Source organism: Monodon monoceros, unplaced genomic scaffold, assembly GCF_005190385.1.
Source record: "Monodon monoceros isolate NGI ecotype Baffin Bay Population unplaced genomic scaffold, NGI_Narwhal_1 Super_Scaffold_11, whole genome shotgun sequence".
Classification (NCBI taxonomy): Eukaryota; Metazoa; Chordata; class Mammalia; order Artiodactyla; family Monodontidae; genus Monodon; species Monodon monoceros.
The window spans coordinates 55496071-55523222 of NW_021703767.1; the positions used below are offsets into that span (position 1 = coordinate 55496071).

Consider the following 27152-nt stretch of genomic DNA (forward strand, 5'->3'; position numbering starts at 1 on the left):
AGAAGTTCCTTTAGCATTTGTTGTAAAGCTGGTTTGGTGGTGCTGAACTCTCTCAGCTTTTGCTTGTCTGTAAAGGTTTTAATTTCTCCATCAAATCTGAATGAGATCCTTGCTGGGTAGGGTAGTCTTGGTTGCAGGTTTTTCTCCTTCATCACTTTAAATATGTCCTGCCACTCCCTTCTGGCTTGTAGGGTTTCTGCTGAGAGATCAGCTGTTAACCTTATGGGGATTCCCTTGTGTGTTATTTGTTGTTTTTCCCTTGCTGCTTTTAATATGCTTTCTTTGTATTTAATTTTTGACAGTTTGATTAATATGTGTCTTGGCGTATTTCTCCTTGGATTTATCCTGTATGGGACTCTCTGTGCTTCCTGGACTTGATTAACTATTTCCTTTCCCATATTAGGGAAGTTTTCAACTATAATCTCTTCAAGTATTTTCTCAGTCCCTTTCTTTTTCTCTTCTTCTTCTGGAACCCCTATAATTCGAATGTTGGTGCGTTTAATGTTGTCCCAGAGGTCTCTGAGACTGTCCTCAGTTCTTTTCATTCTTTTTTCTTTATTCTGCTCTGCAGTAGTTATTTCCACTATTTTATCTTCCAGGTCACTTATCCGTTCTTCTGCCTCAGTTATTCTGCTATTGATCCCATCTAGAGTAGTTTTAATTTCATTTATTGCGTTGTTCATCGTTGCTTGTTTCATCTTTATTTCTTCTAGGTCCTTGTTAACTGTTTCTTGCATTTTGTCCATTCTATTTCCAAGATTTTGGATCATCCTTACTATCATTATTCTGAATTCTTTTTCAGGTAGACTGCCTATTTCCTCTTCATTTGTTAGGTCTGGTGCATTTTTATCTTGCTCCATCTGCTGTGTGTTTTTCTGTCTTCTCATTTTGCTTATCTTACTGTGTTTGGGGTCTCCTTTTTGCAGGCTGCACGTTCGTAGTTCCCATTGTTTTTGATGTCTGTCTCCAGTGGCTAAGGTTGTTTCAGTGGGTTGTGTAGGCTTCCTGGTGGAGGGGACTAGTGCCTGTGTTGTGGTGGATGAGGCTGGATCTTGTCTCTCTAGTGGGCAGGTTCACGTCTGGTGGTGTGTTTTGGGATGTCTGTGGCCTTATTATGATTTTAGGCAGCCTCTCTGCTAATGGGTGGGGTTGTGTTCCTGTTTTGCTAGTTGTTTGGCATAGGTTGTCCAGCACTGTGGCTTGCTGGTCGTTGAGTGAAGCTGGGTGCTGGTGTTAAGATGGAGGTCACTGGGAGATTTCCACCGTTTAATATTATGTGGAGCTGGGAGGTCTCTTGTTGACTAGTGTCCTGAAGTTGGCTCTCCTACCTCAGAAGCAGAGCCCTGACTCCTGGCTGGAGCACCAAGAGCCTTTCATCCACACGGCTCAGAATAAAAGGGAGAAAAAGTAGAGAGAATTAGTAGAAGTATGAGGAAAGAAAGAAGGAAAGGAGGAAAGGAAGGAAGGAAGAAAGAAGCAAAGAAGGAAAGAAAGGAGGGAGGGAGGGAGGAAGGAATGAAGGAAGGAGGGAAAGAAGGAAAAAAGACAGAAAGAAAGAAGATACAGTAAAAATAAAATAAAGTATAATATAGTTATTGAATTAAAAAATATTTAGAAAAAAAAAAAAGGGACGGATAGAACCTTAGGACAAATGTTGGAAGCAAGGCTATACAGAGAAAATCTTACACAGAAGCATACACATACACCTTCACAAAAAGAGGTAAAGGGGGAAAAATCATAAATCTTGCTCTCAGAGACCACCTCCTCAATTTGGGGTGATTCTTTGTCTAAAGGAGGGAAGGAAGGAAGGAAAGAAAGAAAGAAAGAACGAAGGTAAAGTATAATAAAGTTATTACAGTTAAAATTGTTAAGGAAAAAAATTTTAAAAAAAAACCATGGACGGATAGAGCCCTAGGACAAATGGTGGAAGCAAGAGTATACAGACACGATCTCACACAGAAGCATACACGTACACATTCACAAAAAGAGGAAAAGGGGAAAAAAATCATAGATCTTGCTCCTAAATTCCACCTCTTCAGTTTGGGATCATTCCTTGTCTATTCAGGTATTCCACAGATGCAGGGTATATCAAGTTGATTGTGGAGCTTTAATCCGCTGCTTCTGAGGCTGCTGGGAGAGATTTCCCTTTCTCTTCTTTGTTCTCACAGCTCACAGGAGCTCAGCTTTGGATTTGGCCCTGCCTCTGCGTGTAGGTCGCTGGAGGGCGTCTGTTTTTTGCTCAGACAGGACAGGGTTAAAGGAGCCGCTGATTCGGGGGCTCCGGCTCACTCAGGCCGGGGGTGGGGGGGGGGAAGGAGGGGCACTGTGTGCGGGGCGGGCCTGCGGCGGCAGAGGCGGCATGACGTTGCGGCAGAGGCCGGCGTGACGTTGCACCAGCCTGAGGCCCGCCGTGCGTTCTCCCGGGGAAGTTGTCCCTGGATTCCGGGAACCTGGCAGTGGCGGGCTGCACAGGCTCCGCGGAAGAGGGGTGTGGAGAGTGACCTGTGCTCGCACACAGGCCCCTTGGTGGCGGCAGCAGCAGCCTTAGCGTCTCCCGCCCGTCTCTGGGGTTTGCGCTTTTAGCCGCGGCTCGCGCTCGTCTCTGGAGTTCCTTTAAGTAGCGCTCTTAAACCCCTCTCCTCGCGCACCAGGAAACAAAGAGGGAAGAAAAAGTCTCTTGCCTCTTCGGCAGGTGCAGGCTTTTCCCCGAACTCCCTCCCGGCTAGTCGGGGCTTCCTAGTGTGTGGAAACTTTTCCTCCTTCACAGCTCCCTCCCACTGGTGCAGGTGCCGTCCTTATTCTTTTGTCTCTGTTTTTTCTTTTTTTCTTTTGCCCTACCCAGGTACGTGGGGAGTTTCTTGCCTTTTGGGAGGTCTGAGGTCTTCTGCCAGCCTTCAGTAGGTGTTCTGTAGGAGTTGTTCCACGTGTAGATGTATTTCTGGTGTATCCGTGGGGAGGAAGGCGATCTCCGCGTCTTACTCTTCCGCCATCTTCAAGGTCCCCCCCCCCCCAGAACCAAGGTTTAAATGACAACTTTAAACCCTCCACATTCATGATAGTAAAGGGTAACAGTAAGAGTTAAGTAATGTCTTCTGTTGCTTTTATATGCTGTATACTTTCCAGGAAATCATTTCCTATTCATTGAATAGCTTGTATCTGTCTGCCTCCTGAATAAGGTTGAAAAGTCTGTCCTTGCTGCAGTGTTACTGACTCTTTATCATATATTTCAGATCTCAGTGGGAAATGGAGAAGCATAATCTGGAAAGCACAATTAAAACATACTTAAACAAACTGAATGCAGAAACTAGCAGAGCTTTAACAGCTGAGGTAAAAGAAAAGAAAGAGGGAGAGAGAGATGGGGTTGAGGAGTGAAGTTTTACTTTTGTACTGGTACTAAAGAATTTTTAAAATATTGTTTTTTGAATAAACAGAATTAAGACATCTGAGGACCAGCCAGAAAAACACAGCTCAAACTCTTGTGCTTTTTTGACTTGTTGGCATTTTGTATATTTTTACTTGAAATTGATGATCTTATGTTGTTTTCCCCCAAATGACTCCAAGAAATTGTTTTGCTTCAGTATGTATAGCAAATATAGACATCTTAGAAAATTCTCATTAATCCAGGTGACTAAGCCAAACTTCTAAGAATAACATTTCACTGCTGCCGTAATATGTCCTTTCTTTACTATTTAACTGCATAGATCTTCCAAAAACACATACACACCATACATTCCAGTGTCGGAAACCAACTTACCTCTTCCCCCAGAAAGGCATTCAGTTTCTTCTAAGTTATTTTAGAACACCACAGCTAGGATCTCTCAAAAGAAATGTGATTGTATGTATGTATGTAATTTTTATTTATAGATAACCAAACTTGATATACAATAAAATTCAAATTTTGGAGCACTCGTTGACATTAAAAGCATTACAAACCTTCTCACCTTTGTCATGGTAAGGTCTATTTTTTAGCAGAGTACTCTGGAATCCAGAGCTCAACAATCAAGGGGTGATATCTGCACCAAAAATCCCTGGACAGTGAAGTATTGGAGTATTAAATTTAACCAGAAAAATAAAAAAGCTCAGATTACCTTAAGAGTTCAACTTTGTAGACTTTGTTTTTCACTGCTTTTAATCAGAAAGTTCCTTTCTACTTCCATTATTAATTTTAGAAACACTTAATGCTGTCTAAGAGTATAATGAGCTATTTTCAGCGAATATTGAGTGATCAATAGGAAAAAACAGAGGCCAAATGACCATGCATCAATAATAGTTGGAAGGGATTCCCACTGCTGGAGAGACATCAGCCTAGATGACCTCCAAGGCCCACTTGGACAGCATAGTCCTGTAGGGTCTGATTGTTTTCTTACTCCTTCATCAATTAAAAAAAATAATCAAATAGCAGGACTTCTTTTGAGTGTTCTTAAACACACTTGCTGCATAATAGAGTTATCTGAGAGCTTTTAAAAACGCCTTTTCGGGGCTTCCCTGGTGGTGCAGTGGTTAAGAATCCACCTGCCAATGCAGGAGATATGGGTTCGAGCCCTGGTCCAGGAAGATCCTGCATGCCCCAGAGCAACTAAGCTCATGTGTCACAACTACTGAGCCTGCACTCTAGATCCCGTGAGCCATAACTACTGAGCTCACGTGCCACAACTACTGAAGCCCATACTCCTAGAACCCGTGCTCCACAACAAGAAAAGCCACCGCAGTGAGAAGCCCGCGCACCGCAACGAAGAGTAGCCCCCACTCGCAGCAACTAGAGAAAGCCTGCGCATAGCAACGAAGACCCAACGCAGCCAAAAGTAAATAAATAAATGTTTATTTTAAAAAATCAATGACATAAAAAGAAAAAGATATTCAGAAATTTAAAAAAAAAACCGTTTCCCAGGTTACACCTACTATCAATTAAATTAGAATCTCTGAAACCAAGACATCATTTTTTTAAGTTTCTGAGATGATTCCAGTGCATATGCAAGTTTAAAAACTAATGTTCTAAAATGTTTCCCAACCCAGTAACTTTTGAATAAAAATATGAGAATTTCAGAATTGATCAAAGAGCTTTAAAATGTGTTATGGGCAGGAAAGAAGCTCAGGTGTTGTTGGAAGAGATTGAAAAAAAATAACTTTAAATTTACTTGAAATGTTTGAGGAAAGAATGTGTTCATTTACAAGGACATCTTTAACTTCTTTCTCTTTCTCTCAAAAATCTGTAGGTATATTTCTTACAGTGTCGTAGAGATTTTGGTTTGCTTCATCTAGAGCAGACTGAAAAGGAATGCCTCAGTCAGCTTGCCAGGGCGACTCACATGGCAGCAAGGTAACCTCTCCCTCTTCCTTAATGTGTCTTGGCCTCTGAGGTACTCACAGGTGGCTCCAAGGTTGAACGCAATCTGTGATGTGTTTTACATATATGACTTCAGAGTCTTTGGAGTGAAGAAGCCATTGTTTTTTTAAACCTCAAATGTCATTTAGTCACTTTGAGCTTTTACTTTGTTGCTCCTGCTGTGGCACTGAGTAGTCTACTAAGTGCAGTAGTAGCTGATGGCAGATTTTTCCCTTCCTCTACAATGAAACAGATCAAAAGTCTCAGAGACATGCATGAAGACCAGATATTTACAAAACAAGGTGGATTCTAATGGGAAAACTTTTTTCTAATTCTTTTCTCTCTTAACGCTTTATTTTAAATACCTTTGGAAAAATACATCGAGGGAAAAATCAGTATAACACCTAAAACCGTGTTAAAGGCAGTTTCCTGCTGTGCTACAAATGAGTGGTTTTCAAATTTTAGGTAGGTTGCATGGGATTCTTCAGTTTATAATTTTATGGGGTACACCTTTGAACTTAAGGAATTAATTAGATTAAAATCTCTGGGACCAAGGCATAACTACTTTCAATGATTATTATTTTAATATGATCATCATTATTCTTCAATTCTAAAGAATCAGAATCTCTGATGTTTAACAAGATTCCCAGGAGACACTGATGTGCATTCAAGTGATCAGTCTATCTTTGCTTGCTACAGGGAGAAAGGATGCTCTATAAATTAGAATATTATCAAGCTTCTTTGTATGAGATGATCTCAGTGATAACTTGTTATGCTCTTTTGTGCCAGGTGATACTGGGGTGGGGATGTTATAACAGATAGAGCCTTTTGAAAGGCCACGTGAAATCTCTCTTCTTGAGATGCCAGACCGTAAACACCTCAAAGCTGTTTTACTTAAGTCGTTTGATGGGCATGGTGGGCAGAGCTGCTGTGTTTGTGCAATTTAGCATATCATAGAGACAACAATCTAATTCATCCTCACAGAAGAGGTATTTCTTTCTAACTTTCCTTTCTGTAGGGAATATCTTTTTCTAATTTGCAAAAGAGCCTGATAGGCCAACTGTGGCCCTGTGATGTCAGGGTTAATGTGAAGATAGTCCAAAACCTGCTTTCAGGATGTCAACGTCTTTGAGAATGCTCCTGCATTGGATGGCTAGGGCAGTTTCCCTGTGTGGCCTCCTTTGCCTCCCTTCCTCAATGGAGGATTCCTATACAAAGGAATGTCTTTGTTTACTAAGCTTTTTAAAATTTTTTGATAACAAGCCCTTCCATACGATTTTCTGCCCATTTGAGGTAATTGGTGATAGAGGTAATTTTGTTGTTGTTTTACTTTATCTATATACATGCTAGAGAACATAATAGAAATTTTTGGAAATCTAAGTGGCATATAAAAAGAAAGAACTTTCTCTTGTGTCTCCATTTCTATACCAGCAACCTAAAATCACTTCAATTAAAGGCTGCAGTAGACAGTTGGAATGCCATTGTGACAGATGTTAGAAACAAGATTGCATTCCTCAGGGTAAGTCATGAAGTATTTAGAGTAAATTGACTGAATGGTGTAGGTGGTATATACTTAAAGGAAACATCTAACATTAAAAACAATTACTAGAGAAATTTAAGGAAGAACATGTTTTTTCATTGCAGTTATTAAAATTTATGCCTTTTTGAGGTTTGAGACTGATTACTTCCATTGTAGTTGGCTGTAGATAACACCCTAGGCTCTTACTTGTGGTCTTCTAGGTCCTTAGTCTAGTAAATGGTAAACTCAAAAATTGTGCCTCACACAATTTTCCTAGAATTCCAAAGCTAACTCTGCTCCAGTCAGAAATAAGTGTCTTAACTTGATCTGAGTAATTATGTGTTTACAGAATTAAAAGGAAGATCAAGCAGATCTGTATTAGTTTTCAATCTTAACTTTTTATGTAATTACTCCCTAATGCAAAATAATAAATTCTTAATTATTCATGTAATAGAATTAGGACTGTGCTAACAGTAATCTAAAGAGGTAACACACTGAATACTTGTCTAGCTTTGTCCTTGGTGGTCTTCCCTGTTTCTTTCCCAGACTCGTTCATACTCAGTCTTTAGTGATGCTTAGCATATTTATTGGATTTATTCAAAGTTCTGGCCTCAAAAGAGATGCCCCTTGTTCTCTGTCATTGTTTTCTTCTAAGAACGTGTCCTATATATGGAAGTTTCTAAATGTTTGAAGACTTTCTCTTCCAGCTCTTGTGGTTTGTTTACAAAATAACATATAAAGCAAAATGGGGACAATGCCAAAAATGTTCAAAGTATGTTTTTAAGCTTCAAGGATAGGTGTCTTACCTTTGGCAAAATCTAAGAAGAAAAATCAAAGGTATATGTGGAACTGGAGACAGCTACAGGTATAACTTTTAAGATTAAAAAAAATGTGGACATTCAAAAGTTTTCCCTAAAACTTCCCCTCCAGTTTTTTTTTTTTTTTTTTTTTGCGGTACGCCGGCCTCTCACTGCTGTGGCCTCTCCCGTTGCAGAGCACAGGCTCCGGACGCGCAGGCTCAGCGGCCATGGCTCACGGGCCCAGCCGCTCCACGGCATGTGGGATCCTCTCGGACCGGGGCATGAACCCACGTCGCCTGCATCGGCAGGCGGACTCTCAACCACTGTGCCACCAGGGAAGCCCCCAGTTTTTAAAATGAACATTTGCAAGTAGTTCAACTCTTTGTTACAAATACTTTTTCCCCCATATTTTTCAGCAAGTAGATTATTTACATCTTCTTGATCTTTAGACTCTGTTTACTTTATATAAGTGGTTCCCATTTGGGGGCTAAAGATTATTGAAGCACTGAGGAATTATCACAGAGATCTGTGAATTATATGTCTCTGTATCTTGTCAATCAATAGATACTTCTAAAAATACAGCTATTTACATTTGTGGATAGTGGTATATAGAGTTGTTTTTATGTCAGAAATTCTTTTTATATTATTTCTGGCATAATAGATTGGAAATCACTCATCTATGTTGTACTATTCAAAACTACATCAAGTACTTCCATATGCTATTTCTTTGAAGTTGATTTTGCTGTAAAATATTGTTTCTCCTACTAGACACAGTACAATGAACAAATTAACAAGGTGAAGCAAGGGTTTGCCTTGAGTACCTTGCCTCCAATCCAGCTTCCTCCACCACCACCCAGTCCTGAGATACTGGTAAGAAATACAGTTGACTCTTGAACAACGCAGGTGTTGGGAGTGCCAACCCCCCACCCCCACCCCATGCAGTCAGAAATCTGGGTACTGCTCTCTCTGCTTCACAAACGGAATTGATAAATGATTACCCAAGAGCAGGAAGCTGAAACAGTTTGGATAGAATCAGGACTCAAACCCTAGTTTTTGATTCCACATATTGTGATTTCTAATCAAATGCAAACTTTCTCCACATTTAGTTAATTTAAAGATCTGTAAAATGAAAATACAGGGATTATATTTATTGAAAAAAATAGGTGTATAAGTGGACCCACACAACTCAGACCTGTGTTGTTCAAGGGTCAACTGTATAACATTTTGAAAAATCACCATCTTCATCTTGATAAAATGGTAACAGCTTTAAAACACTGAATATGCATTATGTCTGTGTGTTCAAAGTGGAAAGGGTACATGTAGTGCGTATCATTTGTAATTATGTCCATTCCTGCTGTATCATCTACAGATGATATGACTAGTTGGCTGACTCAGCTGAGGCAAGAGGTAGGTTGTATCACTGGATTTTAGTAATGCGTTTGATATCTAAAGAGGTAATATATGCTCATTCATCCTGTCGATCACACTTACATTATGAGAGAAAACCGATGAATGCCTAGAATTCCCAATGCCCTCACATTACTGCTAGATGACTAAAACATCTCAGCATAGTACCCTAGCATGCTGGACTTCACACACACACCCCCCCACTTCCACTTTAGACTCTGTTTTCCTTAACTTTTATCTTCTACCTTTAACAGTAAGGACAGCTTTTATTTATTACCCTTCCCTGCTTACTGTGAGGGATAAATGGGTCTACATCAGACAAACTAATCTCTATGCTATACTGTTTATGTTAGCCTTCTGGGAAACATAGCCCCTTAACCCAATAAACTCATACAGCTTTCCAAAAGACCTTTTAGAACAGAACCACTAGATAATAACCTTTATTATGATAATGGATCTGAGGGTAAGAAAGGTGTGATATATTTAGGGGTAGATCACTTTTGACATTAGCATTTCTGCTTATAGTAGAACTTTGAAAATGTTTTTTCTACAAATACTAGTTGAGTATATCAAAGAACTTAAAAATTATGTGAATTGTGTGGAGTTACACTGTTTCAAAAGCAGAATTCAGAGCTGAAAGCATTATGATATTCACCATGGGCTTTAGTTTAGAATGACAGTATTGGCTTTTATATTTTTGGTTAATTCAGGTTTTATAGGAGCATTATATTATGCATATTATTATTCTAGGCTTTGAACACACCATCATACCCAACTCTCCTGATAAGGAATGTGTTGTGTAGATGACAGAAATCCTAGATTCCCTGTAGTTCTATGGGAAGTAACACATATTCTTGGTAGGATTTCTAGAAATCTTTTGCCTCTGCCTGTATTCAAACTACTGCCTATAGGTTGTAGTTAAACTCTCCCATGACTCTAAATATAAAATGGCTCTAGAGACTCGGACGCTAGAAACAGAGATGTTCTTTGGAGTTTTCTGGAACCAGACTGGAATAATCTATGTGACACTAGTGACACTATAACTGACAAACATAATCAAACCTTGACCTCTACATCCTCATCCCTTCAGAGACTTGCTTATGGCTGATGTGGCTACCCAGGTTTAGTCAAGGGAAAGAACCCACTGGCAGTTAAGCTCAATGGAATTTATAAGCATCCCTTGCTAACACTTGAGAGGTACATGTGTATCTTTCGTGCTTCCTAACCAGAGTCACTGCTGTGCTTGATCAAAGCTGACAGTTGTGTTAAAGTACAAGCGTCAGTGACCACTGAGAATTAGTAGAACAGTTTGAGAGCACAGATGCTAGAAATTAACCATTCTTTTTGCAATAAATTGAGGTGGTATTATACAATGGAAATACATTAGAGGTCTGGGTTCAGGTCCTAACTCTGTGAAGAACTGTGTTGGTTTTGGGAAACTCAGCTGTCCCAGACTTGGTTTTCCTATCTACAAATCAGGAAATTGTACTAGATGATCTGATCACTAAAGTATTTCTTTCTGAGATTGTATTGTAAAGAATGGTTACCAGGTTTTAAATATATATAGTAGTGTAACCTAAGAAGTCTGGAATAATGGGTATTGTTCCCAGTTTAACCCAGTATTTTTATGTGTTTCATTATGTTTTGATTTTTGTAGCCTGGCTGTCTAATCCTAAAAGTAGTGTTAGGTAATTGTTGTCCTCAAAAAGAGCAGGACTACTAACTCAGTACCCATCATTCATTATTTAAGGACTTTATATTATGAAAATTTTGAAACATGCATAAAAACAGAATGATGAACCTCTGTGAACCCAAGAGCCAACTTCAACATCATTATCAACATTTTGTCAGACTTGTGCCATGTCATCCCCTTCTTCCTCCCCACTGGAACATTTTAAAGTAAACCCTACATCTCATCCATTTATACTTTAGTATGCATTCAAAAAAGATGAAGACTCTTATTCTTGAGATTTTTCTTGTTTCTTGAGGTAGGATTGTATTGCTATAAACTTCCCTCTTAGAACTGCTCTTGCTTCCTCCCATAGGTTTTGGGTCATAGTATTTTCATTGTCATTTGTTTCTAGGTATTTTTGATTTCCTTTTTGATTTCTTCTGTGATCTCTTGCTTATTCAGTAGTGTATTGCTTAGCCTCCATGAGTTTGTATTTTTTACAGTTTATTTTTCCTGTAATTGATATCTAGTTTCATAGTGTTGTGGTTGGAAAAGATACCTGATATGATTTCAGTTTTCTAAAATTTACCAAGGCTTGATTTGTGACCCAAGATATGATCTATCCTGCAGAATGTTCCATGAGCACTTGAGAAGAAAGTGTATTCTGTTGTTTTTGGATGGAATGTCTTATAAATATCAATTAAGTCCTTCTTGTCTAATGTATCATTTAAACCTTGTGTTTCCTTATTTATTTTCATTTTGGATGATCTGTCCATTGGTGGAAGTGGGGTGTTAAAGTCCCCTACTATGATTGTGTTACTGTCGATTTCCCCTTTTATGGCTGTTAGCATTTGCCTTATGTATTGAGGTGCTCCTATGTTGGGTGCATAAATATTTATAACTGTTATATCTTCTTCTTGGATTGAACCCTTGATCATTATGTAGTGTCCTTCTTTGTCTCTTGTAATAGTCTTTATTTTAAAGTCTATTTTGTCTGATATGAGAATTGCTACTCCAGCTTTCTTTTGATTTCCATTTGCATGGAATATCTTTTTCCATCCCCTCACTTTCAGTCTGTATGTGTCTCTAGGTCTGAAGTGGGTCTCTTGTAGACAGCATATATAAGGGTCTTGTTTTTGTATCCATTCAACCAATCTGTGTCTTTTGGTGGGAGCATTTAGTCCATTTACATTTAAGGTAATTATCGATATGTATGTTCCTATTCCCATTTTCTAAATTGTTTTGGGTTCGTTATTATAGGTCTTTTCCTTCTCTTGTGTTTCTTGTCTAGAGAAGTTCCTTTAGCATTTGTTGTAAAGCTGGTTTGGTGGTGCTGAATTCTCTTAACTTTTTGTTTTTTTTGAATTCTCTTAACTTTTGCTTGTCTGTAAAGGTTTTAATTTCTCCATCAAATCTGAATGAGATCCTCTCTGGGTAGAGTAATCTTTTCTTTTTTCAGTACGCGGGCCTCTCACTGTTGTGGCCTCTCCCGTTGTGGAGCACAGGCTCCGGATGCGCAGGCTCAGCGGCCATGGCTCACGGGCCCAGCCGCTCTGCGGCATGTGGGATCTTCCCGGACCAGGGCACGAACCCATGTCCCCTGCATCGGCAGGCGGACTCTCAACCACTGCGCCACCGGGGAAGCCTTGGGTAGAGTAATCTTGGTTGTAGGTTTTTCCGTTTCATCACTTAAATATGTCCCGCCACTCCCTTCTGGCTTGCAGATTTTCTGCTGAAATATCAGCTGTTAACCTTATGGGGATTCCCTTGTATGTTATTTGTTGCTTTTCCCTTGCTGCTTTTAATATTTTTTCTTTGTATTTAATTTTTGATAGATTGATTAATATGTGCCTTGGTGAGTTTCTCCTTGGATTTATCCTGTATGGGACTCTCTGCACTTCCTGGACTTGATTGACTATTTCCTTTCCCATGTTAGGGAAGTTTTCAACTATAATCTCTTCACATATTCTCTCAGACCTTTCTTTTTCTCTTCTTCTTCTGGGACCCCTATAATTCGAAAGTTGTGCATTTAATGTTGTCCCTGAGGTCTCTGAGACTGTCCTCAATTCTTTTCATTCTTTTTTCTTTATTCTGCTCTGCGGTAGTTATTTCCACTATTTTATCTTCCAGGTCACTTATCCGTTCTTCTGCCTCAGTTATTCTGCTATTGATTCCTTCTAGAGAGTTTTTAATTTCATTTATTGTACTGTTCATCATTGTTTGTTTGCTCTTTAGTTCTTTTAGGTCCTTGTTAAACATTTCTTGTATTTTCTCCATTCTATTTCCAAGATTTGGATCATCTTTATTATCGTTACTTAGAATTCGTTTTCAGGTAGACTGCCTATTTCCTCTTCATTTATTTGGTCTAGTGGGTTTTTACCTTGCTTCTTCTGCTGCATATTTCTCTGTCTTCTCATTTTGTTTAACTTACTGTGTTTGGGGTCTCCTTTTTGCAGGCTGCAGGTTCGTAGTTCCTCTTGTTTTTGGTGTCTGCCCCCAGTGGGTGAGGTTGATTCAGTGGCTTTTGTAGGCTTCCTTGTGGAGGGGACTGGTGCCTGTGTTCTGGTGGGTGGGGCTGGATCTTGTCTTTCTGGTGGGCAGGGCCGTCTCCGGTGGTGTGTTTTGGGGTGTCTGTGAACTTGGTATGATTTTAGGCAGCGTCTCTACTAATGGGTGGGGTTGCATTCCTGTCTTGCTAGTTGTTTGGCATGGGACATCCAGCACTGGGGCTTGCTGGCGGTTGGGTGGAGCTGGGTCTTAGCGTTGATATGGAGATCTCTGGGAGAGCTCTCGTCAATTGATATTACATGGGGCTGGGAGGTCTCTGGTGGTCCAATGTCCTGACCTCAGTTCTCCCACCTCAGAGGCTCAGGCCTGACACAGGCCGGAGCACCAAGACCCTGTCAGCCACACGGTGAACTCAGTGACTTCCTTAGTATAAAGCTGCTGCTGACCTTTGTGATCATAAAACTCAGTCCTTAATCTTGTTCCCTACCCTCAGATTCATGCCTCAGGACTCTTACTCTTATTGGCCATATAATCACACCACCATTTTGTACCTAAGAAAATTATAATTTTTAATGTCTAATATTGAAATTTATATTTCCCCAATTGTCTCAGAAATGTCTTTTTCTTAACTAGATTGACAGTACTTCCAATGTGGTTATAATTACCATTACTTTAAAAACCCTTATTTTTAAAAAAACAATCCAAACAAGGTTTATACTTTTCATTTGGCTGGTTGTTTTTCTTTAAAATATAACAGCTACCTATCTCCCTCCCTTTTATTCATATCATTTATCTGTTAAAAAACTAACTGCCTACATTATTGATGTAACTGATTACATCCTTGTGATGCCATTATACATATTCTTCTATTTCCTATAACCTGATCATTAGATCTAGAGGGTTGGTTAGAATCAGGTTCAGTATTTTTGGCAAGAGTACTTTATAGGTGATGATGTATACACACATTAGAAGACACACAATGTCTCTCATTTAGCGATGTTAAGAATCACATGTCATCCTTATCTCTCCATTATAAAGTTCCCCATTAACTTTCACCCTGCTGGTTTCAGTATTGTTACTTAAGAGCTATCTCGATGCTCATTTTTTAAATTCAACAAATAGGTGAATTTCTGCTTTATGCCAGTGCTAGACCTGGCACATAGTAGATGCTCCATAAACCTGTCCTCTTTTGTCGTCCAGCCAATAAGGTATCCATCCCATTGGTAGATGCTAAGAAGGGCTAGCTTTCTACAACCCCCTGGGAAGTTCAGTAACATTCACAGGCATGTCTGCAAGTCACTGTAGGAGGGTTTATTCCCTTGGCCCACCCCACTTCAGCTTTCCACTGCCCTTGGAACTAAACATAAGGTCAGAACTCCACCAGGTGGTACAAGGTCCCTTCAATACATAATAGCAAAAGTAATATTTTCTATAGACAACTTTGGTTCTTTAGCAGAATTTCTGACTGTCAGTATTGTTTATCAGCATGGACAGTACTCATTGAGGAGCTCCTTTCCATAGTCCTATATTATTCCATTTGTCAGAGAACTTTAAAGATCACCTAACCCAACCCTCTTACTTTATAGATTAATGACTTGGTATCCAAGATTACCCAGCTAGGTGGAGAGAAAGTAGGACTAGAACCCAGTTGTCTTCTGTGTCCATGCTCTTTAGTATATTTTACTGCCCTTTGCTTTTTCAAATATTCATATACTTAACTAACGTTATGACAACATTGTTTCTAATATGCTTTGTATCTAGATTTCAAATCAGCTACCCCCCCAAAAAAAATTGCTCTATGAGTTTAGATTATTGACTATGTAAATATATAAATATGTGGGTGTTTTGTTTTTATTTTCTATCTTTTCTATTTTAGATACAGCAGTTCTTGGGAAGACCCGTTGTGAAAGAATCTTTCTTTAGACCTGTACTCACTGTTCCTCAAATGCCTGCCGTTTGTTCTGGAGTCATCTCTGCAACTGGTCAACCTAGACCCCCACTGGTACAGATCCCTTCCTGGTGGAATATACATTAACTAGCTTGTTGTCACTTACAGTGGACTTCCAGAATGAATGTCTTCTCTTTGTTCATATACTTGATAAGTAATGATGAAGTGATGGTGGTAGTGATGATCATGATGATCATGATGATGATTGAATGAATAGTTCCATGTGAGGCACTGCATTAAATGCATTATATATATTATTTAACTATTTCATTAAGTGATTATAACTTAGTTTTTAGATACAAAGATAAATATAGTATTATAGTAGAGAATTCTTATAGTTTTGCTTCTATAACAGGCACTAATGCAGGGTAGATTGATATTTTTAATAGATAATTTATATTTAGCATGATTGTTAGCTTCTTTGCTTTTCAACCTACCAAAGTCACAACATTATACCACAAAGCTAAAGAAAAATTTTATATACACACACACATGTATGTGTGTATAGTAGGACATTGTTTATCTATAAACAGGTAATATAAATATCACCTTGCAACATATTATACTATAAAGTTATAAATCTTTCTAGCCACAAAGAGCCATATAGGCTTTATCCAAACCTGAAGAAGCAACAGAGAAATTTAAAATGATTAGGATTATTAGTTGTAATCTTGGTCAAGGTAAACTTTTTATTACAAGAAAAATCTTCTCCCAGATGATTGATGTTTAATATAATTAATGAAAAAATTCTCTAATCTTGACTTTCCCATAACTACATTCTAGTCAGTTGGGGTTTATTTTGTACCTATGTATTGCTGACAGCCTCCCTTTGAAACATATAGTCAAATGGACTTACTCATTTGTGTAGAGGCTGCCTCTCTATGAATAAATATGTATCTAGGCCTTAACATATTTACTAAGTACCACATCTTTTTTATCACCATGATATTACAGTGTTGCTCAGGTGGTTTGCTCCTGCACCATTCTATAAGGAACTATAAATAAAACTTTATTGAAAACATTAAAGTACCTCAACCTTCTAATAAGATTACTTCCTGATTCCTCTGAAAAAGCTTGACACTGAGGCAAACCCAGATTTCTGGTGATATTCTGCTCTTTCTCTGACTTACTAGGCTTTGTGTGAGTAATTTCAGTGGCTGTTATTAATTTTTCATAAGTAATAACCTTATATTTGAAAATAATCTGTAGTCTTAGGTACAGGATGCATGTTTATAATTATCCTAGTAATCAGATAAGCACTTCAAAAATATTCAATTACTGATATTAATTAGAAACTTGATGGTTCTAAGAAGGAACCATCATAAAATATGAGGAAAACTTTGTTTGATGGTTTCATGGCTCAAAGTTGTCGCTACTACTTCCATACGACCTTTGTAACATTCATGACACTGGGCAGATATTCTAGTAGTATTCTCATGTTTATTTAGTTGTTTGAAAATTAAACTTCATTATTTTTCTAATTATAAAAGTAGTATATGTTAATTATAAAAAGGCAAATAATGTAGAAATACATAAAGCATATACAAAGTATATAATAATTATATAAAGTAGAAAGCAAAATTACCCTGCTGTTGAATCCTAGAAAATAATCACTGTTTACAGATTATTCTGTATCTTACAGACCTTTTTCTGTGCATACACATTTTAAAAATGTTTTACTATAAAATGAGTTCTACCATAAATGCTGTGCCGTAGACTTTTTTTAGAAAATGAGACATACATTGTGGACATCTCATATGCTCAGACATACAAATCTATTTTTAAGGACTTGATTAGATATGCTACAATTTATTGACTTATTCCCCTGTTAACAAACTTTAGGTTGCTTTCAGAAATGCACACTCTGTATGTATTTCTGTATATGTTTGCAATTACTGAGACTAGCATGTGCCATTTTTAAAATAAAGGTAAACATATACAAACAGTTAGAAATATGGTGCTGTAAGGAAAAAAAATTCTAAAAAGGGAACATGTATGTCAGTATTCCTCTTCATTCTACCCATTTTCTGAGGTATGGAAATGTAATGTTGGCATGGAACCTTGCTTCCTAATAATTGAAGCTGATGGGTTGTAACTCTGTGCTCCTTACAGATGACTAGCATAGCCTGGACGGTGCCAGTGCCTGTGGGAGAAGCTGTGCCTCCCAGTGCAGGTCTGGGAAGTGATCCCCCCATGATGAATTGGGAGAAGATTACAGACAGGCTGAAAACTGCCTTTCCACAACAGACCAGGTACCTCAGTCTCTTTTAGTGTTGGGTACAGATCATACTCTATAGTTTCCACAGCCATAATTATGCCAATGAAATGTTTCAGAGAAATATAACACCCCCCCCCCCACACACACACACAAAGTACAAGTATTTCCTAACCATGGCCTTGGTAGGGAAAATGAAATTTATTAAGAAGAGACAGTTTTCAGTATAAATGCTAAACCTCTTCCCTAAAATTATTAGTTTAAAGTCATGAGAGAGTAAACTTTTAAATTTAGGTTTGCTCATTTACTGAAAGTACAACCAGTTGTAAACCTACCCAATTTTATGCCACTAGCTGCAATAATGACCTTAATAACCTATTTCCAAAGTGAATTTTAAGTTAATTGTATGCCATATAAGCCCAAACATAATCAGGTTTTACTTTTCTATTTCCTTAATTTTATTGAGGGTTCTTGTAGTTTCTTTGTTAGCGGACAAAGAAAGGGGACATAGTTAAGTGCAAGAAATCATTATTTTAGTGTGCTTTTCACAGTTCTGACTTCAGCAGAAAGCTATTTAATTCTACTCCTCCAGAAATGAAGTGTCTTTTATCTTTAATCTTGTATCAAATGAAATAATTCTAGTTTTCACCAGCATTTTCATTTGAAGACCAATGCTTTTATTTAACATATGTACCGTTATGTTTCAGGATTAGATTATGGTTTTATAAATATAATAGTGAATAGAAAATGAAAATAGAACTGTAATATAGTTGTTATAAATATATCTAGAAAATAAATAGTAAATCAAAGGTAGTTTTATAAGGCTGGTGACATGACATTTCATTTGAGAAAGAAAAATACTTTTATCATCCTACCCTATCCTACCAAAAATGTATATGCAGGCTTTGGGTCAATGGCTATGGGAATGGAAAAAGAACACATCAGTTAAAATATTCCTAGGTTTCTTTATCACATAATTAATGTGTCTTTCAGTCTTTGCTTTCATTTTCTGTTAAATCTTTGTTTTCTGTTTCTGAATTTTACAAAAGTAGAACTATTAACAATGACAGAAAGAGACTGATAGTAACATAGTTAAAAAGGAATATTTTAGTCTTTTTTTTTTTTACATCTTTATTAGAGTATAATTGCTTTACAATGTTGTGTTAGTTGCTGCTGTACAACAAAGTGAATCAGCTGTATATATATATATACACACACACACATATCTCCATATCCCTTCCCTCTTGAGCCTCCCTCCCACCCTCCCTATCCCACCCCTCTAGGTCATCACAGAGCATTGAGCTGATCTCCCTGTGCTATGCAGCTGCTTCCCACTATCTATTTTACATTTGGTAGTGTATATATGTTAATGCCACTCTCTCACTACATTCCACCTTCCCCTTCCCCCTCTGTGTCCTCAAGTCCGTTCTCTACATCTGTGTCTTTGTTCCTGCCCTGCCACTAGGTTCATCAGTACCGTTTTTATAAATTCCATATATATGCCTTAGCATATGGTATTTGTTTTTCTCTTTCTAACTTACTTCACTCTGTATGACAACTCCAGGTCCATCCACCTCATTACAAATAACTCAATTTTGTTCCTTTTTATGACTGAGTAATATTCCATTGTATATATGTGCCACATCTTCTTTATCCATTCATCTGTCGATGGACATTTAGGTTACTTCCATGTCTTGGCTATTGTAAATAGTGCTGCAGTGAACATTGTGCTACATGTATCTTTTTGAATTATGGTTTTCTCGGGTATATACCCAGTAGTGGGGTTGCTGGGTCATATGGTAGTTCTATTTTTAGTTTTTTAAGGAACCTCCATGCTGTTCTCCATAGTGGCTCTATCAATTTACATTTCCACCAGCAGTGCAGGAGGGTTCCCTTTTCTCCACACCCTCTCCAGCATTTGTTGTTTCTAGATTTTTTACTGGAGTGAGGTGATACCTCATTGTGTTTTGTTTTGTTTTTTTAAATTTATTTTTGGCTGCATTGGGTCTTCATTGCTGCGCGTGGGCTTTCTCTAGTTGCAGCAAGCGGGGGCTACTCTTAATTGTGGCGCGCGGGCTTCTCATTGCAGTGACTTCTCTTAGTGCAAAGCACGGGCTCTAGGCGTGTGGGCTTCAGTAGTTGTGGCGCGCAGGCTCAGTAGTTGTGGCTCGTGGGCTCTAGAGCACAGTTTCAGTAGTTGTGGTGCACGGGCTTAGTTGCTCTGTGGCATGTGGGATTTTTCCGGACCAGGGCTCGAACCTGTGTCCCCTGCATTGGCAGGTGGATTCTTAAGCACTGCGCCACCAGGGAAGCCCCCCTCATTGTGGTTTTGATTTGCATTTCTCTAATGATTAGTGATGTTGAGCATCTTTTCATGTGTTTGTTGGCAATCTGTATGTCTTGTTTGGAGAAATGCCTGTTTATGTCTTCCACTCATTTTTGGATTGGGTTGTTTATTTTTTTTGATATTGAGCTGCATGAGCTGCTTGTATATTTTGGAGATTAATCCTTTGTCAGTTGCTTCATTTGCAAATATTTTCTCCCATTCTGAGGGTTGTCTTTTCGTCTTATTTATGGTTTCCTTTGCTGTGTAAAAGCTTTTAAGTTTTATTAGGTCACATTTGTTTATTTTTGGTTTTATTTCCATTATTCTAGGAGATGGGTCAAGAAGGATCTTGCTGTGATTTATGTCATAGAGAATATTTTAGTCTTGAGTGAGAGAGCATTGAGAGATATGATATAATGAGCTTAGTACATAAATAAGTAGATAACAAACTTAATTTTCACACAGTGAGCTTTTAAAAACAGTTAAAAATCTCTTTTTGGAAAGAAAATAAATACTAAACTTTATTACTCACAAACACATTAAGTATCATTAATCAATACATTAGGAGTTTTCATTTTGGTTTAAAATAAATGCAGATGGACCTGTGATCACTTTTTTAGATCAGAAATCTAAAGGGTCACATCTGTATGCTACATATCAATCCTGTGATAGGATTTCATAGCTCCTTTGGAGGGCGCATCCTCAAGGCAGTAGGAAAATCACCAGTGCTCTTTCCTTGATCTCTTCCAGAAAGAAGCTTACAGATTTCTTACGGAAATTGAAGGATACTCATGGGAAGTCCTTATCTAGACTGACATTTGATGAAATTGTTCACAAGATTTCCCAATTTATTGACCCCAAGAGATCTCAGGTAAAAAAAAAGAAAAAAGAAAAAAAGAAAAGACAACTTTATCTCCTGGCCCTTATCTTTAGTAGTTAGCCATATTAATTATCTCCATTATATGATCAGGAAATCAGTCTATAATCATATTAAATCATCTATTAACAACAAACAATTCAGCTTGACAAATGGCATGGGAAACACCACCTGATCATTCTAGAATAAAACTGACCCTCTTGAAATTTACTCTAGGTTATTTTGAATGGCTCTAAAAGGAGACATTTTTTCTAATTTTCTGCAAAGACTTGTTTTAATTGAAAGAGCACCTAGAGTTATTTTTGGTTTTACCTGGTTCTTAGTATTTAAGTAATATTGCCAACATTTATTTCAAGATTTCTCATGAACCTGATTAACCTTTACCCTTTTGCTAATTCTCACGGTAGCCTATTCTATGGTATTTATCAGTTCTTCCTGTTTTAGTTCAATTCTAAAAAAAATAATAAGTATAATATTCTAATTTTCAGAGTCAAGGAAAATCCATGCCAAATGGTAATAGTGCTTCACCCAGCCATACTCCTCCACCTCAGGCTAATGCTGCCCAGCCCTCAAAACCAGCCCGGAGGCCCCTCGGTTCACAAGGTCCTGCCACGTGGGAAGGAGCCAATAATTTGGTGAGACTGAGACTTGATTCTGAATACATTTAAAGTTAGAGGAGAGAAATGAGCTGAATTTAACCTTATGTGTATTCTCCCTAGGATGATGAGGAAGAGGAAGAGGAACCTTGTGTGATCTGTCATGAGAATCTCTCTCCAGAAAACCTCTCAGTTTTGCCCTGTGCGCACAAATTCCACTCTCAGGTGAACTTATCTTTTTAATATTTTGCCATTAATCAATTAAGTGAAATTCATACTGCATTCCTTGAAATTGTATACATGTATCATCCACTACTGTGTCATGAATTTCACTGGATATAACTCTGGGCTTTTGGGTACCGCACAGAAGCATTTATATGTTTTCCCATACCTGGCCATGGATTGCATTGTGTTTTCTCAGATCTAGATACACCTAGCAGGAGAAGGGGACAATGATGAGATTTAATGGGACAGAGTGGCAGTTCCTTTGAACAGAACGGGAAGGAATGTTGATTGACTTGGCAGTTGGCAGTTTAGCAGCAGTGCCACTTCACCTTGGCTTGTTATAAATAGTGTCCTTTGTCCACACCTAATGATAGCCAACTGCTGTTATAACGCATAAGACTTAACAGTCTGTCCAGGCTCCTGTATTTGCTTTTGAAGATGCTGAGGCCTGAGTGTTGATGTTATAAAAATGGGAGGCTGGCATATCTTTTGTTAATTGGCATTTATATAGATTATTGGCATTTATATAGATTAACTTCTGGTGTTGTTGCTGTGCAAGTGCTATTGATATACAGTTTATGATCCAAGTCTTCTGATGCAGAGGTGTAATTTGACACAGGAAAAGATAATCTTACACAAGAAAGGCTTCTCAGGGAAGTGAACAATAAGCCAGCTCATTCAAGCCGTATCTGTAAAACATCATTTCAAAGATATGTGATACCTGGTACAGAATTATGTTTTGTATCTGCTTGGATAAGAAGAGATATACACAGAATGGCTAATCCCAGAAGACCTCCAGGATAGATACTTAGCCATCTGTTTTTCCCATTTGAAGTTTTAAAAGTCCTAAAGATCCATTTAGAAAATAAATGTTTCACAAATCTTATTTTATTCTTCGCCATTGCTCATTGAATAGAAAGCAGGTAATTCATTCAGGTTACTCTCTAAAGTTAATGGGCCTCATATCTATTGCCTATTCTTAATCCTCTCTCATCTGACTTGGGTCTCCATTATTCATTCATGTAAAAATGATTTGTTTTTGGAGAGTCAGTATTCAAGCAAATAACTTAATATATAGTTCATAGCCAAAGAGTACTACCATTATGACCAAAGAAAGAGCGATCTGAAAAGTATATCCATTATCTAGGGATTTTAACTTCAGAACACCATAAGCACTTGATACAAGGTATTTGTGACATTTGTATGTTTAGGGATAACTTTTTCTAGATTATAAATTAGAATAATATATAATAAACTAGAGAAAAAATGTAATAGGTTTCCTCAGTCTCCTTATTAGGAAGAACTAGTCTTCCTGAAGATTGGGGTTGGGGGGAAGGATCTTAATAGAATAAACTGGCTGAAAGGTGTTCTCCTGTTACCAACTATATTGCTCAGCAAATCACAGACAAAGTTCCATGATTGCAGAAGTTTTCATGGCAATCCACCAAATAAGGCTCTGAGATCCACTGGAAGATATGTTGGTTGGCAACGCTGATGTATGGAGTAACAGCTGCCTCTGCTAGGCTAAATCTGAGAGACTGACATTGAATCTTTTTGCTCCTTAGTGCATTAGACCTTGGTTGATGCAACAGGGGACATGCCCAACCTGCAGACTCCACGTTTTGCTACCAGAAGAATTTCCTGATCACCCCAGCCAGCACTTGCCCAAGATCTGATACAACGGGGTGACTATGCAAGGGAAGTTCAATTTTCAGACTGCAGCATTTAGTTTTGCCTTTTATTTGGGCTGATGATCGTGTGAGTGATGTGAAGCAGTACGTGCTTCAGTATTATGCAAAATAAGCTAGCTAAACTCATCAAAGCTGCAGCCAAAGAGGAGAGGACAAATCTTCAGGACTGTGAACTGAATTGAACAGGTTTAAAGAAGATAGATAGAATTTTAAAAGTTACATTATATTTGCCCTTACCTTAGCAGGTATTTTCTTCCAACATAAAGATGATTACTGTTAGCATGTATACTAGGATGTCTTTTTTTGTCCTTATTCCACTCATCCTTTACTTTCTCCCAAATATACTAAACTTTAATTTCATGAAATAAATGACAAGAGTAGGAAAATTCCACAGATTCTATTGTTCCTTTTAACTTTTAAAATTGATTATAAAAGTATATATTATTTATTTACATTTTATCTCTATCTTCCCTATTCTTTTCTATTCTCTAAAATACGTACCTATGAATAGATTATGAGCTACTTGAGGGTGGGGGCCAAACAGTGGTGTTTTCGAGCTGGCTTATACTGGTTTATGAGAAACAACTGTTAGTTTCAGGAATTTTGTGAGCCAGTTATTCAAATTGTTGGTAGCTTGAAATCTGCCATAGTGGGAGTATTTTACACCATAGAAATTGGTAAATGCTGTAAGTAAGGGCTTATTTTCCCCTCAAGAGCTGGTTATTAAACATTTACCAGTATACCTCTGGGACCATGTCTGATGATTCTTACTGTTCTCAATGTCTTTCACAGTAGGTACAGCATAAATAGTCCCCAGAATTAGAAATCAGGAAGCAGTAAGTAAAGTTACTGTGCAAATTAAGTCATTTGCTCAGTTGAATAACTTTGGTCATTTGTAAACATGCTCTTTGGACCCTAATCGTTTATACTTTGGAGAGATTTTTTTTCTGCCTTAAAAGTTTCTAATTTCACTTTCTCATGCTGGGGGGTTACTGTTTGTGTATAGTTGCTTCTTATGACAGAGTTGACACCCACTGAGCTAAAGCTGCACATCTAAAGCTTGTCACTGAGAACTTTCATTCTTAGAGGTCAAAAACCTATTTTGAAATTAGTGCTGTGTAAATTCTATAAGTGTTGTACATGTCTCTAGCTACAAAATTAAAAGAATTCAGTGACCCTGTAAGAAAAATATTACACGGTTCATATTATTTTCCATAAATTAATGAAATTCATGCTGTGAATAAATGTTTCCTGACTCAGCAACTATTTTACCTGTATATTTCAGTGTAAATATATCTTGAATTTACTTTAAATCTCTATTTAAAATTATTATTTCTATAATTGTATGCTAAATGTTTTCTTCTCTAATGAGAATAGACTGGAAAATGTGGAGGAAAATACCCCAAATGAAGGCAGTCATCTAGACATGTAAAGTGCCAAGAATGTCTTAGAATTGCACAATTCAGAACTTAAAGGGCCTTTAATAATTATCTTGTCTAACACCTCAAGGTCATGGTCATATAGCAAATTACCTTGTAAAACAAATATTTTTTAGTGTATGTTTACAACTGTAATTTCACTTTCATGTGGGAAAGAATAAATGTTTCTTAATTGAATAACTATTTTATCTGTGTATATTACTTTAACTGTGTCCTAAAGCTACTTGAAATCCCTATTTCAAACATCTATTTCTGTTTCATTGTGCTTTAACGTTTTCTTCTGTTGTGAGAAAGGATGGGAAAATATCCAAAAGAAGGAAGGCAGTCATCTAGACTTGTAAAATACCAAGTATGCCTTAGAATCATAGTCAGAGCTTATAGGGTCCTTAATGATCCTCTGATCTATTCCCTCATTTTACAGGAACATCTTGCCCTAGGTCATGTGGCTAAACAGTGGCTGAGCCAGTCCTAATACTTGAGAGTCCTGATACTCAGTAAGTCACATGCTTCCTCCACAAATTCAGGCTGCTAGGCTGTATTGGTGCTGAACTGCTGTTCTTGGCTCCAAGGAAGGGGCCAGAAGACTTAACAGGATAGCTGATATATAGTGAGAGTACAGTAGGACCATGCTCTTGAAAGTCATATCCAATTCTGCAGATGCTGAAGGGAATGGGATGTTTCTTCTTTTTGAAGTATAATTTAACAATAAAGACAACTGTAGTGGCCATTCTTCTATAAACAGTGATCACTGTCATGCCTGTGGCTGCTGAAGGATCCAGAACACCATACTGCACAGAAATTCAGTGAGGGAAGTAGCAATATTTACATCAAAAACAATCTGTAAGCATCCTATAATATCACTGCAGCTGCCGTCAGATAACACGTCTTGTAATGTTTTCCTTCATATTTATTGTCCATGTGTATAATAATATTTTCCAACCTTTATGGGACACTTTCCTTGATCAAATATTACTTTATTTGATCCACTAATAACTTTAACGTGGATACTCTCCTTTTTATTTTACAGATGATGAAACTGAGGCTCAAATAAGAGGGAAATAATTTGTCTGAGGTCATAGCTATGAAGTGGCATTCCGGGATTTGAATGCAGATCTTCTGTGCCTTAGCTGGTTTTCTCTTTCAGTACGTTATTGCTGCATCCCAATTTCAGATTGAATGTACACAAAATATTATTTTAAATAATATTCTTCAAGATAAGAAAATGAAATGAATGGTAAACCTACTGATTGTTTTGGACTATGAACATGGTATTGAGTATATAATAAAATATATAATAATGATACAACATGGTAAGAAAAGTTTGACTTTTCCCTCAGATGTCTTGGTTTCCTTGGGATGGTTCCAGTTAATGCCCATTCTCTTGACATATTATATTATTAATAGTGCTCCCTTTTACTCTCACCAGCGTCCTAATATGGATGATGAATTATATTTCATGGTTAATTTTTTTTACAAGATTCAAAATTTAGCAAAACTCCTCTGCATTTATAAAATGCTCCTGGAATACCTTATCATGTAGCCTGTCAGGTAAGAATCATCCATACACATAGCCTCTCAGGTAGGAAATCATTCACACACAGATATGATATCAAAACCAGCAATCGTGAGAAAAGGAGAGTACAAATGCAGGATATTGGAAATGCATTTGAAATTAAGAGAACAGCAACTTAGAACAATTTTATATATATATATACACACACACACACACAAATATATACACACACACACTGCTATATCAAAACCTCATTGTAGCTGCAAACCAAAAATCTACAATAGATACACAGACAAAAAAGAAAAAGCAATCCAAACACAACACTAAAGATAGTCATCAAATCATAAGAGAAGAGAACAAAAGAGGAAGGAAATTTAAAAAACCTACAAAAACAAATCCAAAACAACAAGATGGCAATAAGAACATACATGTTGGTAATTATCTTAAATGTAAATGGATTAAATGTTCCAACCAAAAGACACAGACTGACTGAATAGATACAAAAACAAGAACCGTATATATGCTGTCTACAAGAGACCCACTTCAGATCTAGGGACACATACAGACTGAAAGTGAAGGGATAGTAAAAGCTATTCCATGCAAATGGAAATCCAAAGAAAGCTAGACTAGCAATACTCATATCAGACAAAATAGATTTTAAAATAAAGACTGTCACAAGAGACAAAGAAGGACACTACATAATGATCAAGGGTTCAATCCAAGAGGAAGATATAACAATTGTAAATATATATGCACCCAACATAGGAACACCTCAATATATAAGGCAAATGCTAACAGCCATAAAAGGAGAAATCAACACAAAATAATAGTGAGGGACTTTTAACACCCTACTTTCATCAATGAACAGATCATCCAGACATAATATCAATAAGGAAACACAGGCCTTAAATGACACATTAGACCAGATGGACTTAACTGATATTTATAGAGCATTCCATCCAAAAGCAACAGAATACAAATTCTTCTCAAGTGCACATGGAACATTCTCCAGGATTGATCACAAAGTGAGCCTCAGTAAATTTAAGAAAATTGTAATCATATCAAGCATCTTTTTCGACCACAACACTGTGAG

General features: G+C 37.6%; 1 protein-coding gene across 8 annotated transcripts in view; it reads left to right on the forward strand.

The window, feature by feature from the left end:
- Positions 1 to 25816, forward strand: part of DZIP3 (DAZ interacting zinc finger protein 3) — a 131584-nt gene extending 105768 nt beyond the window's left edge. For 5 of the 8 annotated variants that reach the window (XM_029214295.1, XM_029214292.1, XM_029214299.1 and 2 more), the window contains exons 23-33: positions 3231 to 3327; positions 5214 to 5317; positions 6755 to 6842; positions 8411 to 8512; positions 15106 to 15231; positions 17290 to 17429; positions 20469 to 20589; positions 21084 to 21230; positions 21315 to 21416; positions 22982 to 25040; positions 25574 to 25816. In XM_029214295.1, the coding sequence (XP_029070128.1) occupies positions 3231 to 3327; positions 5214 to 5317; positions 6755 to 6842; positions 8411 to 8512; positions 15106 to 15231; positions 17290 to 17429; positions 20469 to 20589; positions 21084 to 21230; positions 21315 to 21416; positions 22982 to 23092 (1138 nt within the window). In that variant the 3' untranslated portion in view covers positions 23093 to 25040; positions 25574 to 25816. The remainder of the gene's footprint in view (positions 1 to 3230; positions 3328 to 5213; positions 5318 to 6754; positions 6843 to 8410; positions 8513 to 15105; positions 15232 to 17289; positions 17430 to 20468; positions 20590 to 21083; positions 21231 to 21314; positions 21417 to 22981; positions 25041 to 25573) is intronic. The other 3 variants (XM_029214293.1, XM_029214298.1, XM_029214297.1) reach the window with 3 other exon arrangements.
- The last annotated feature ends 1336 nt before the right edge of the window (positions 25817 to 27152 follow it).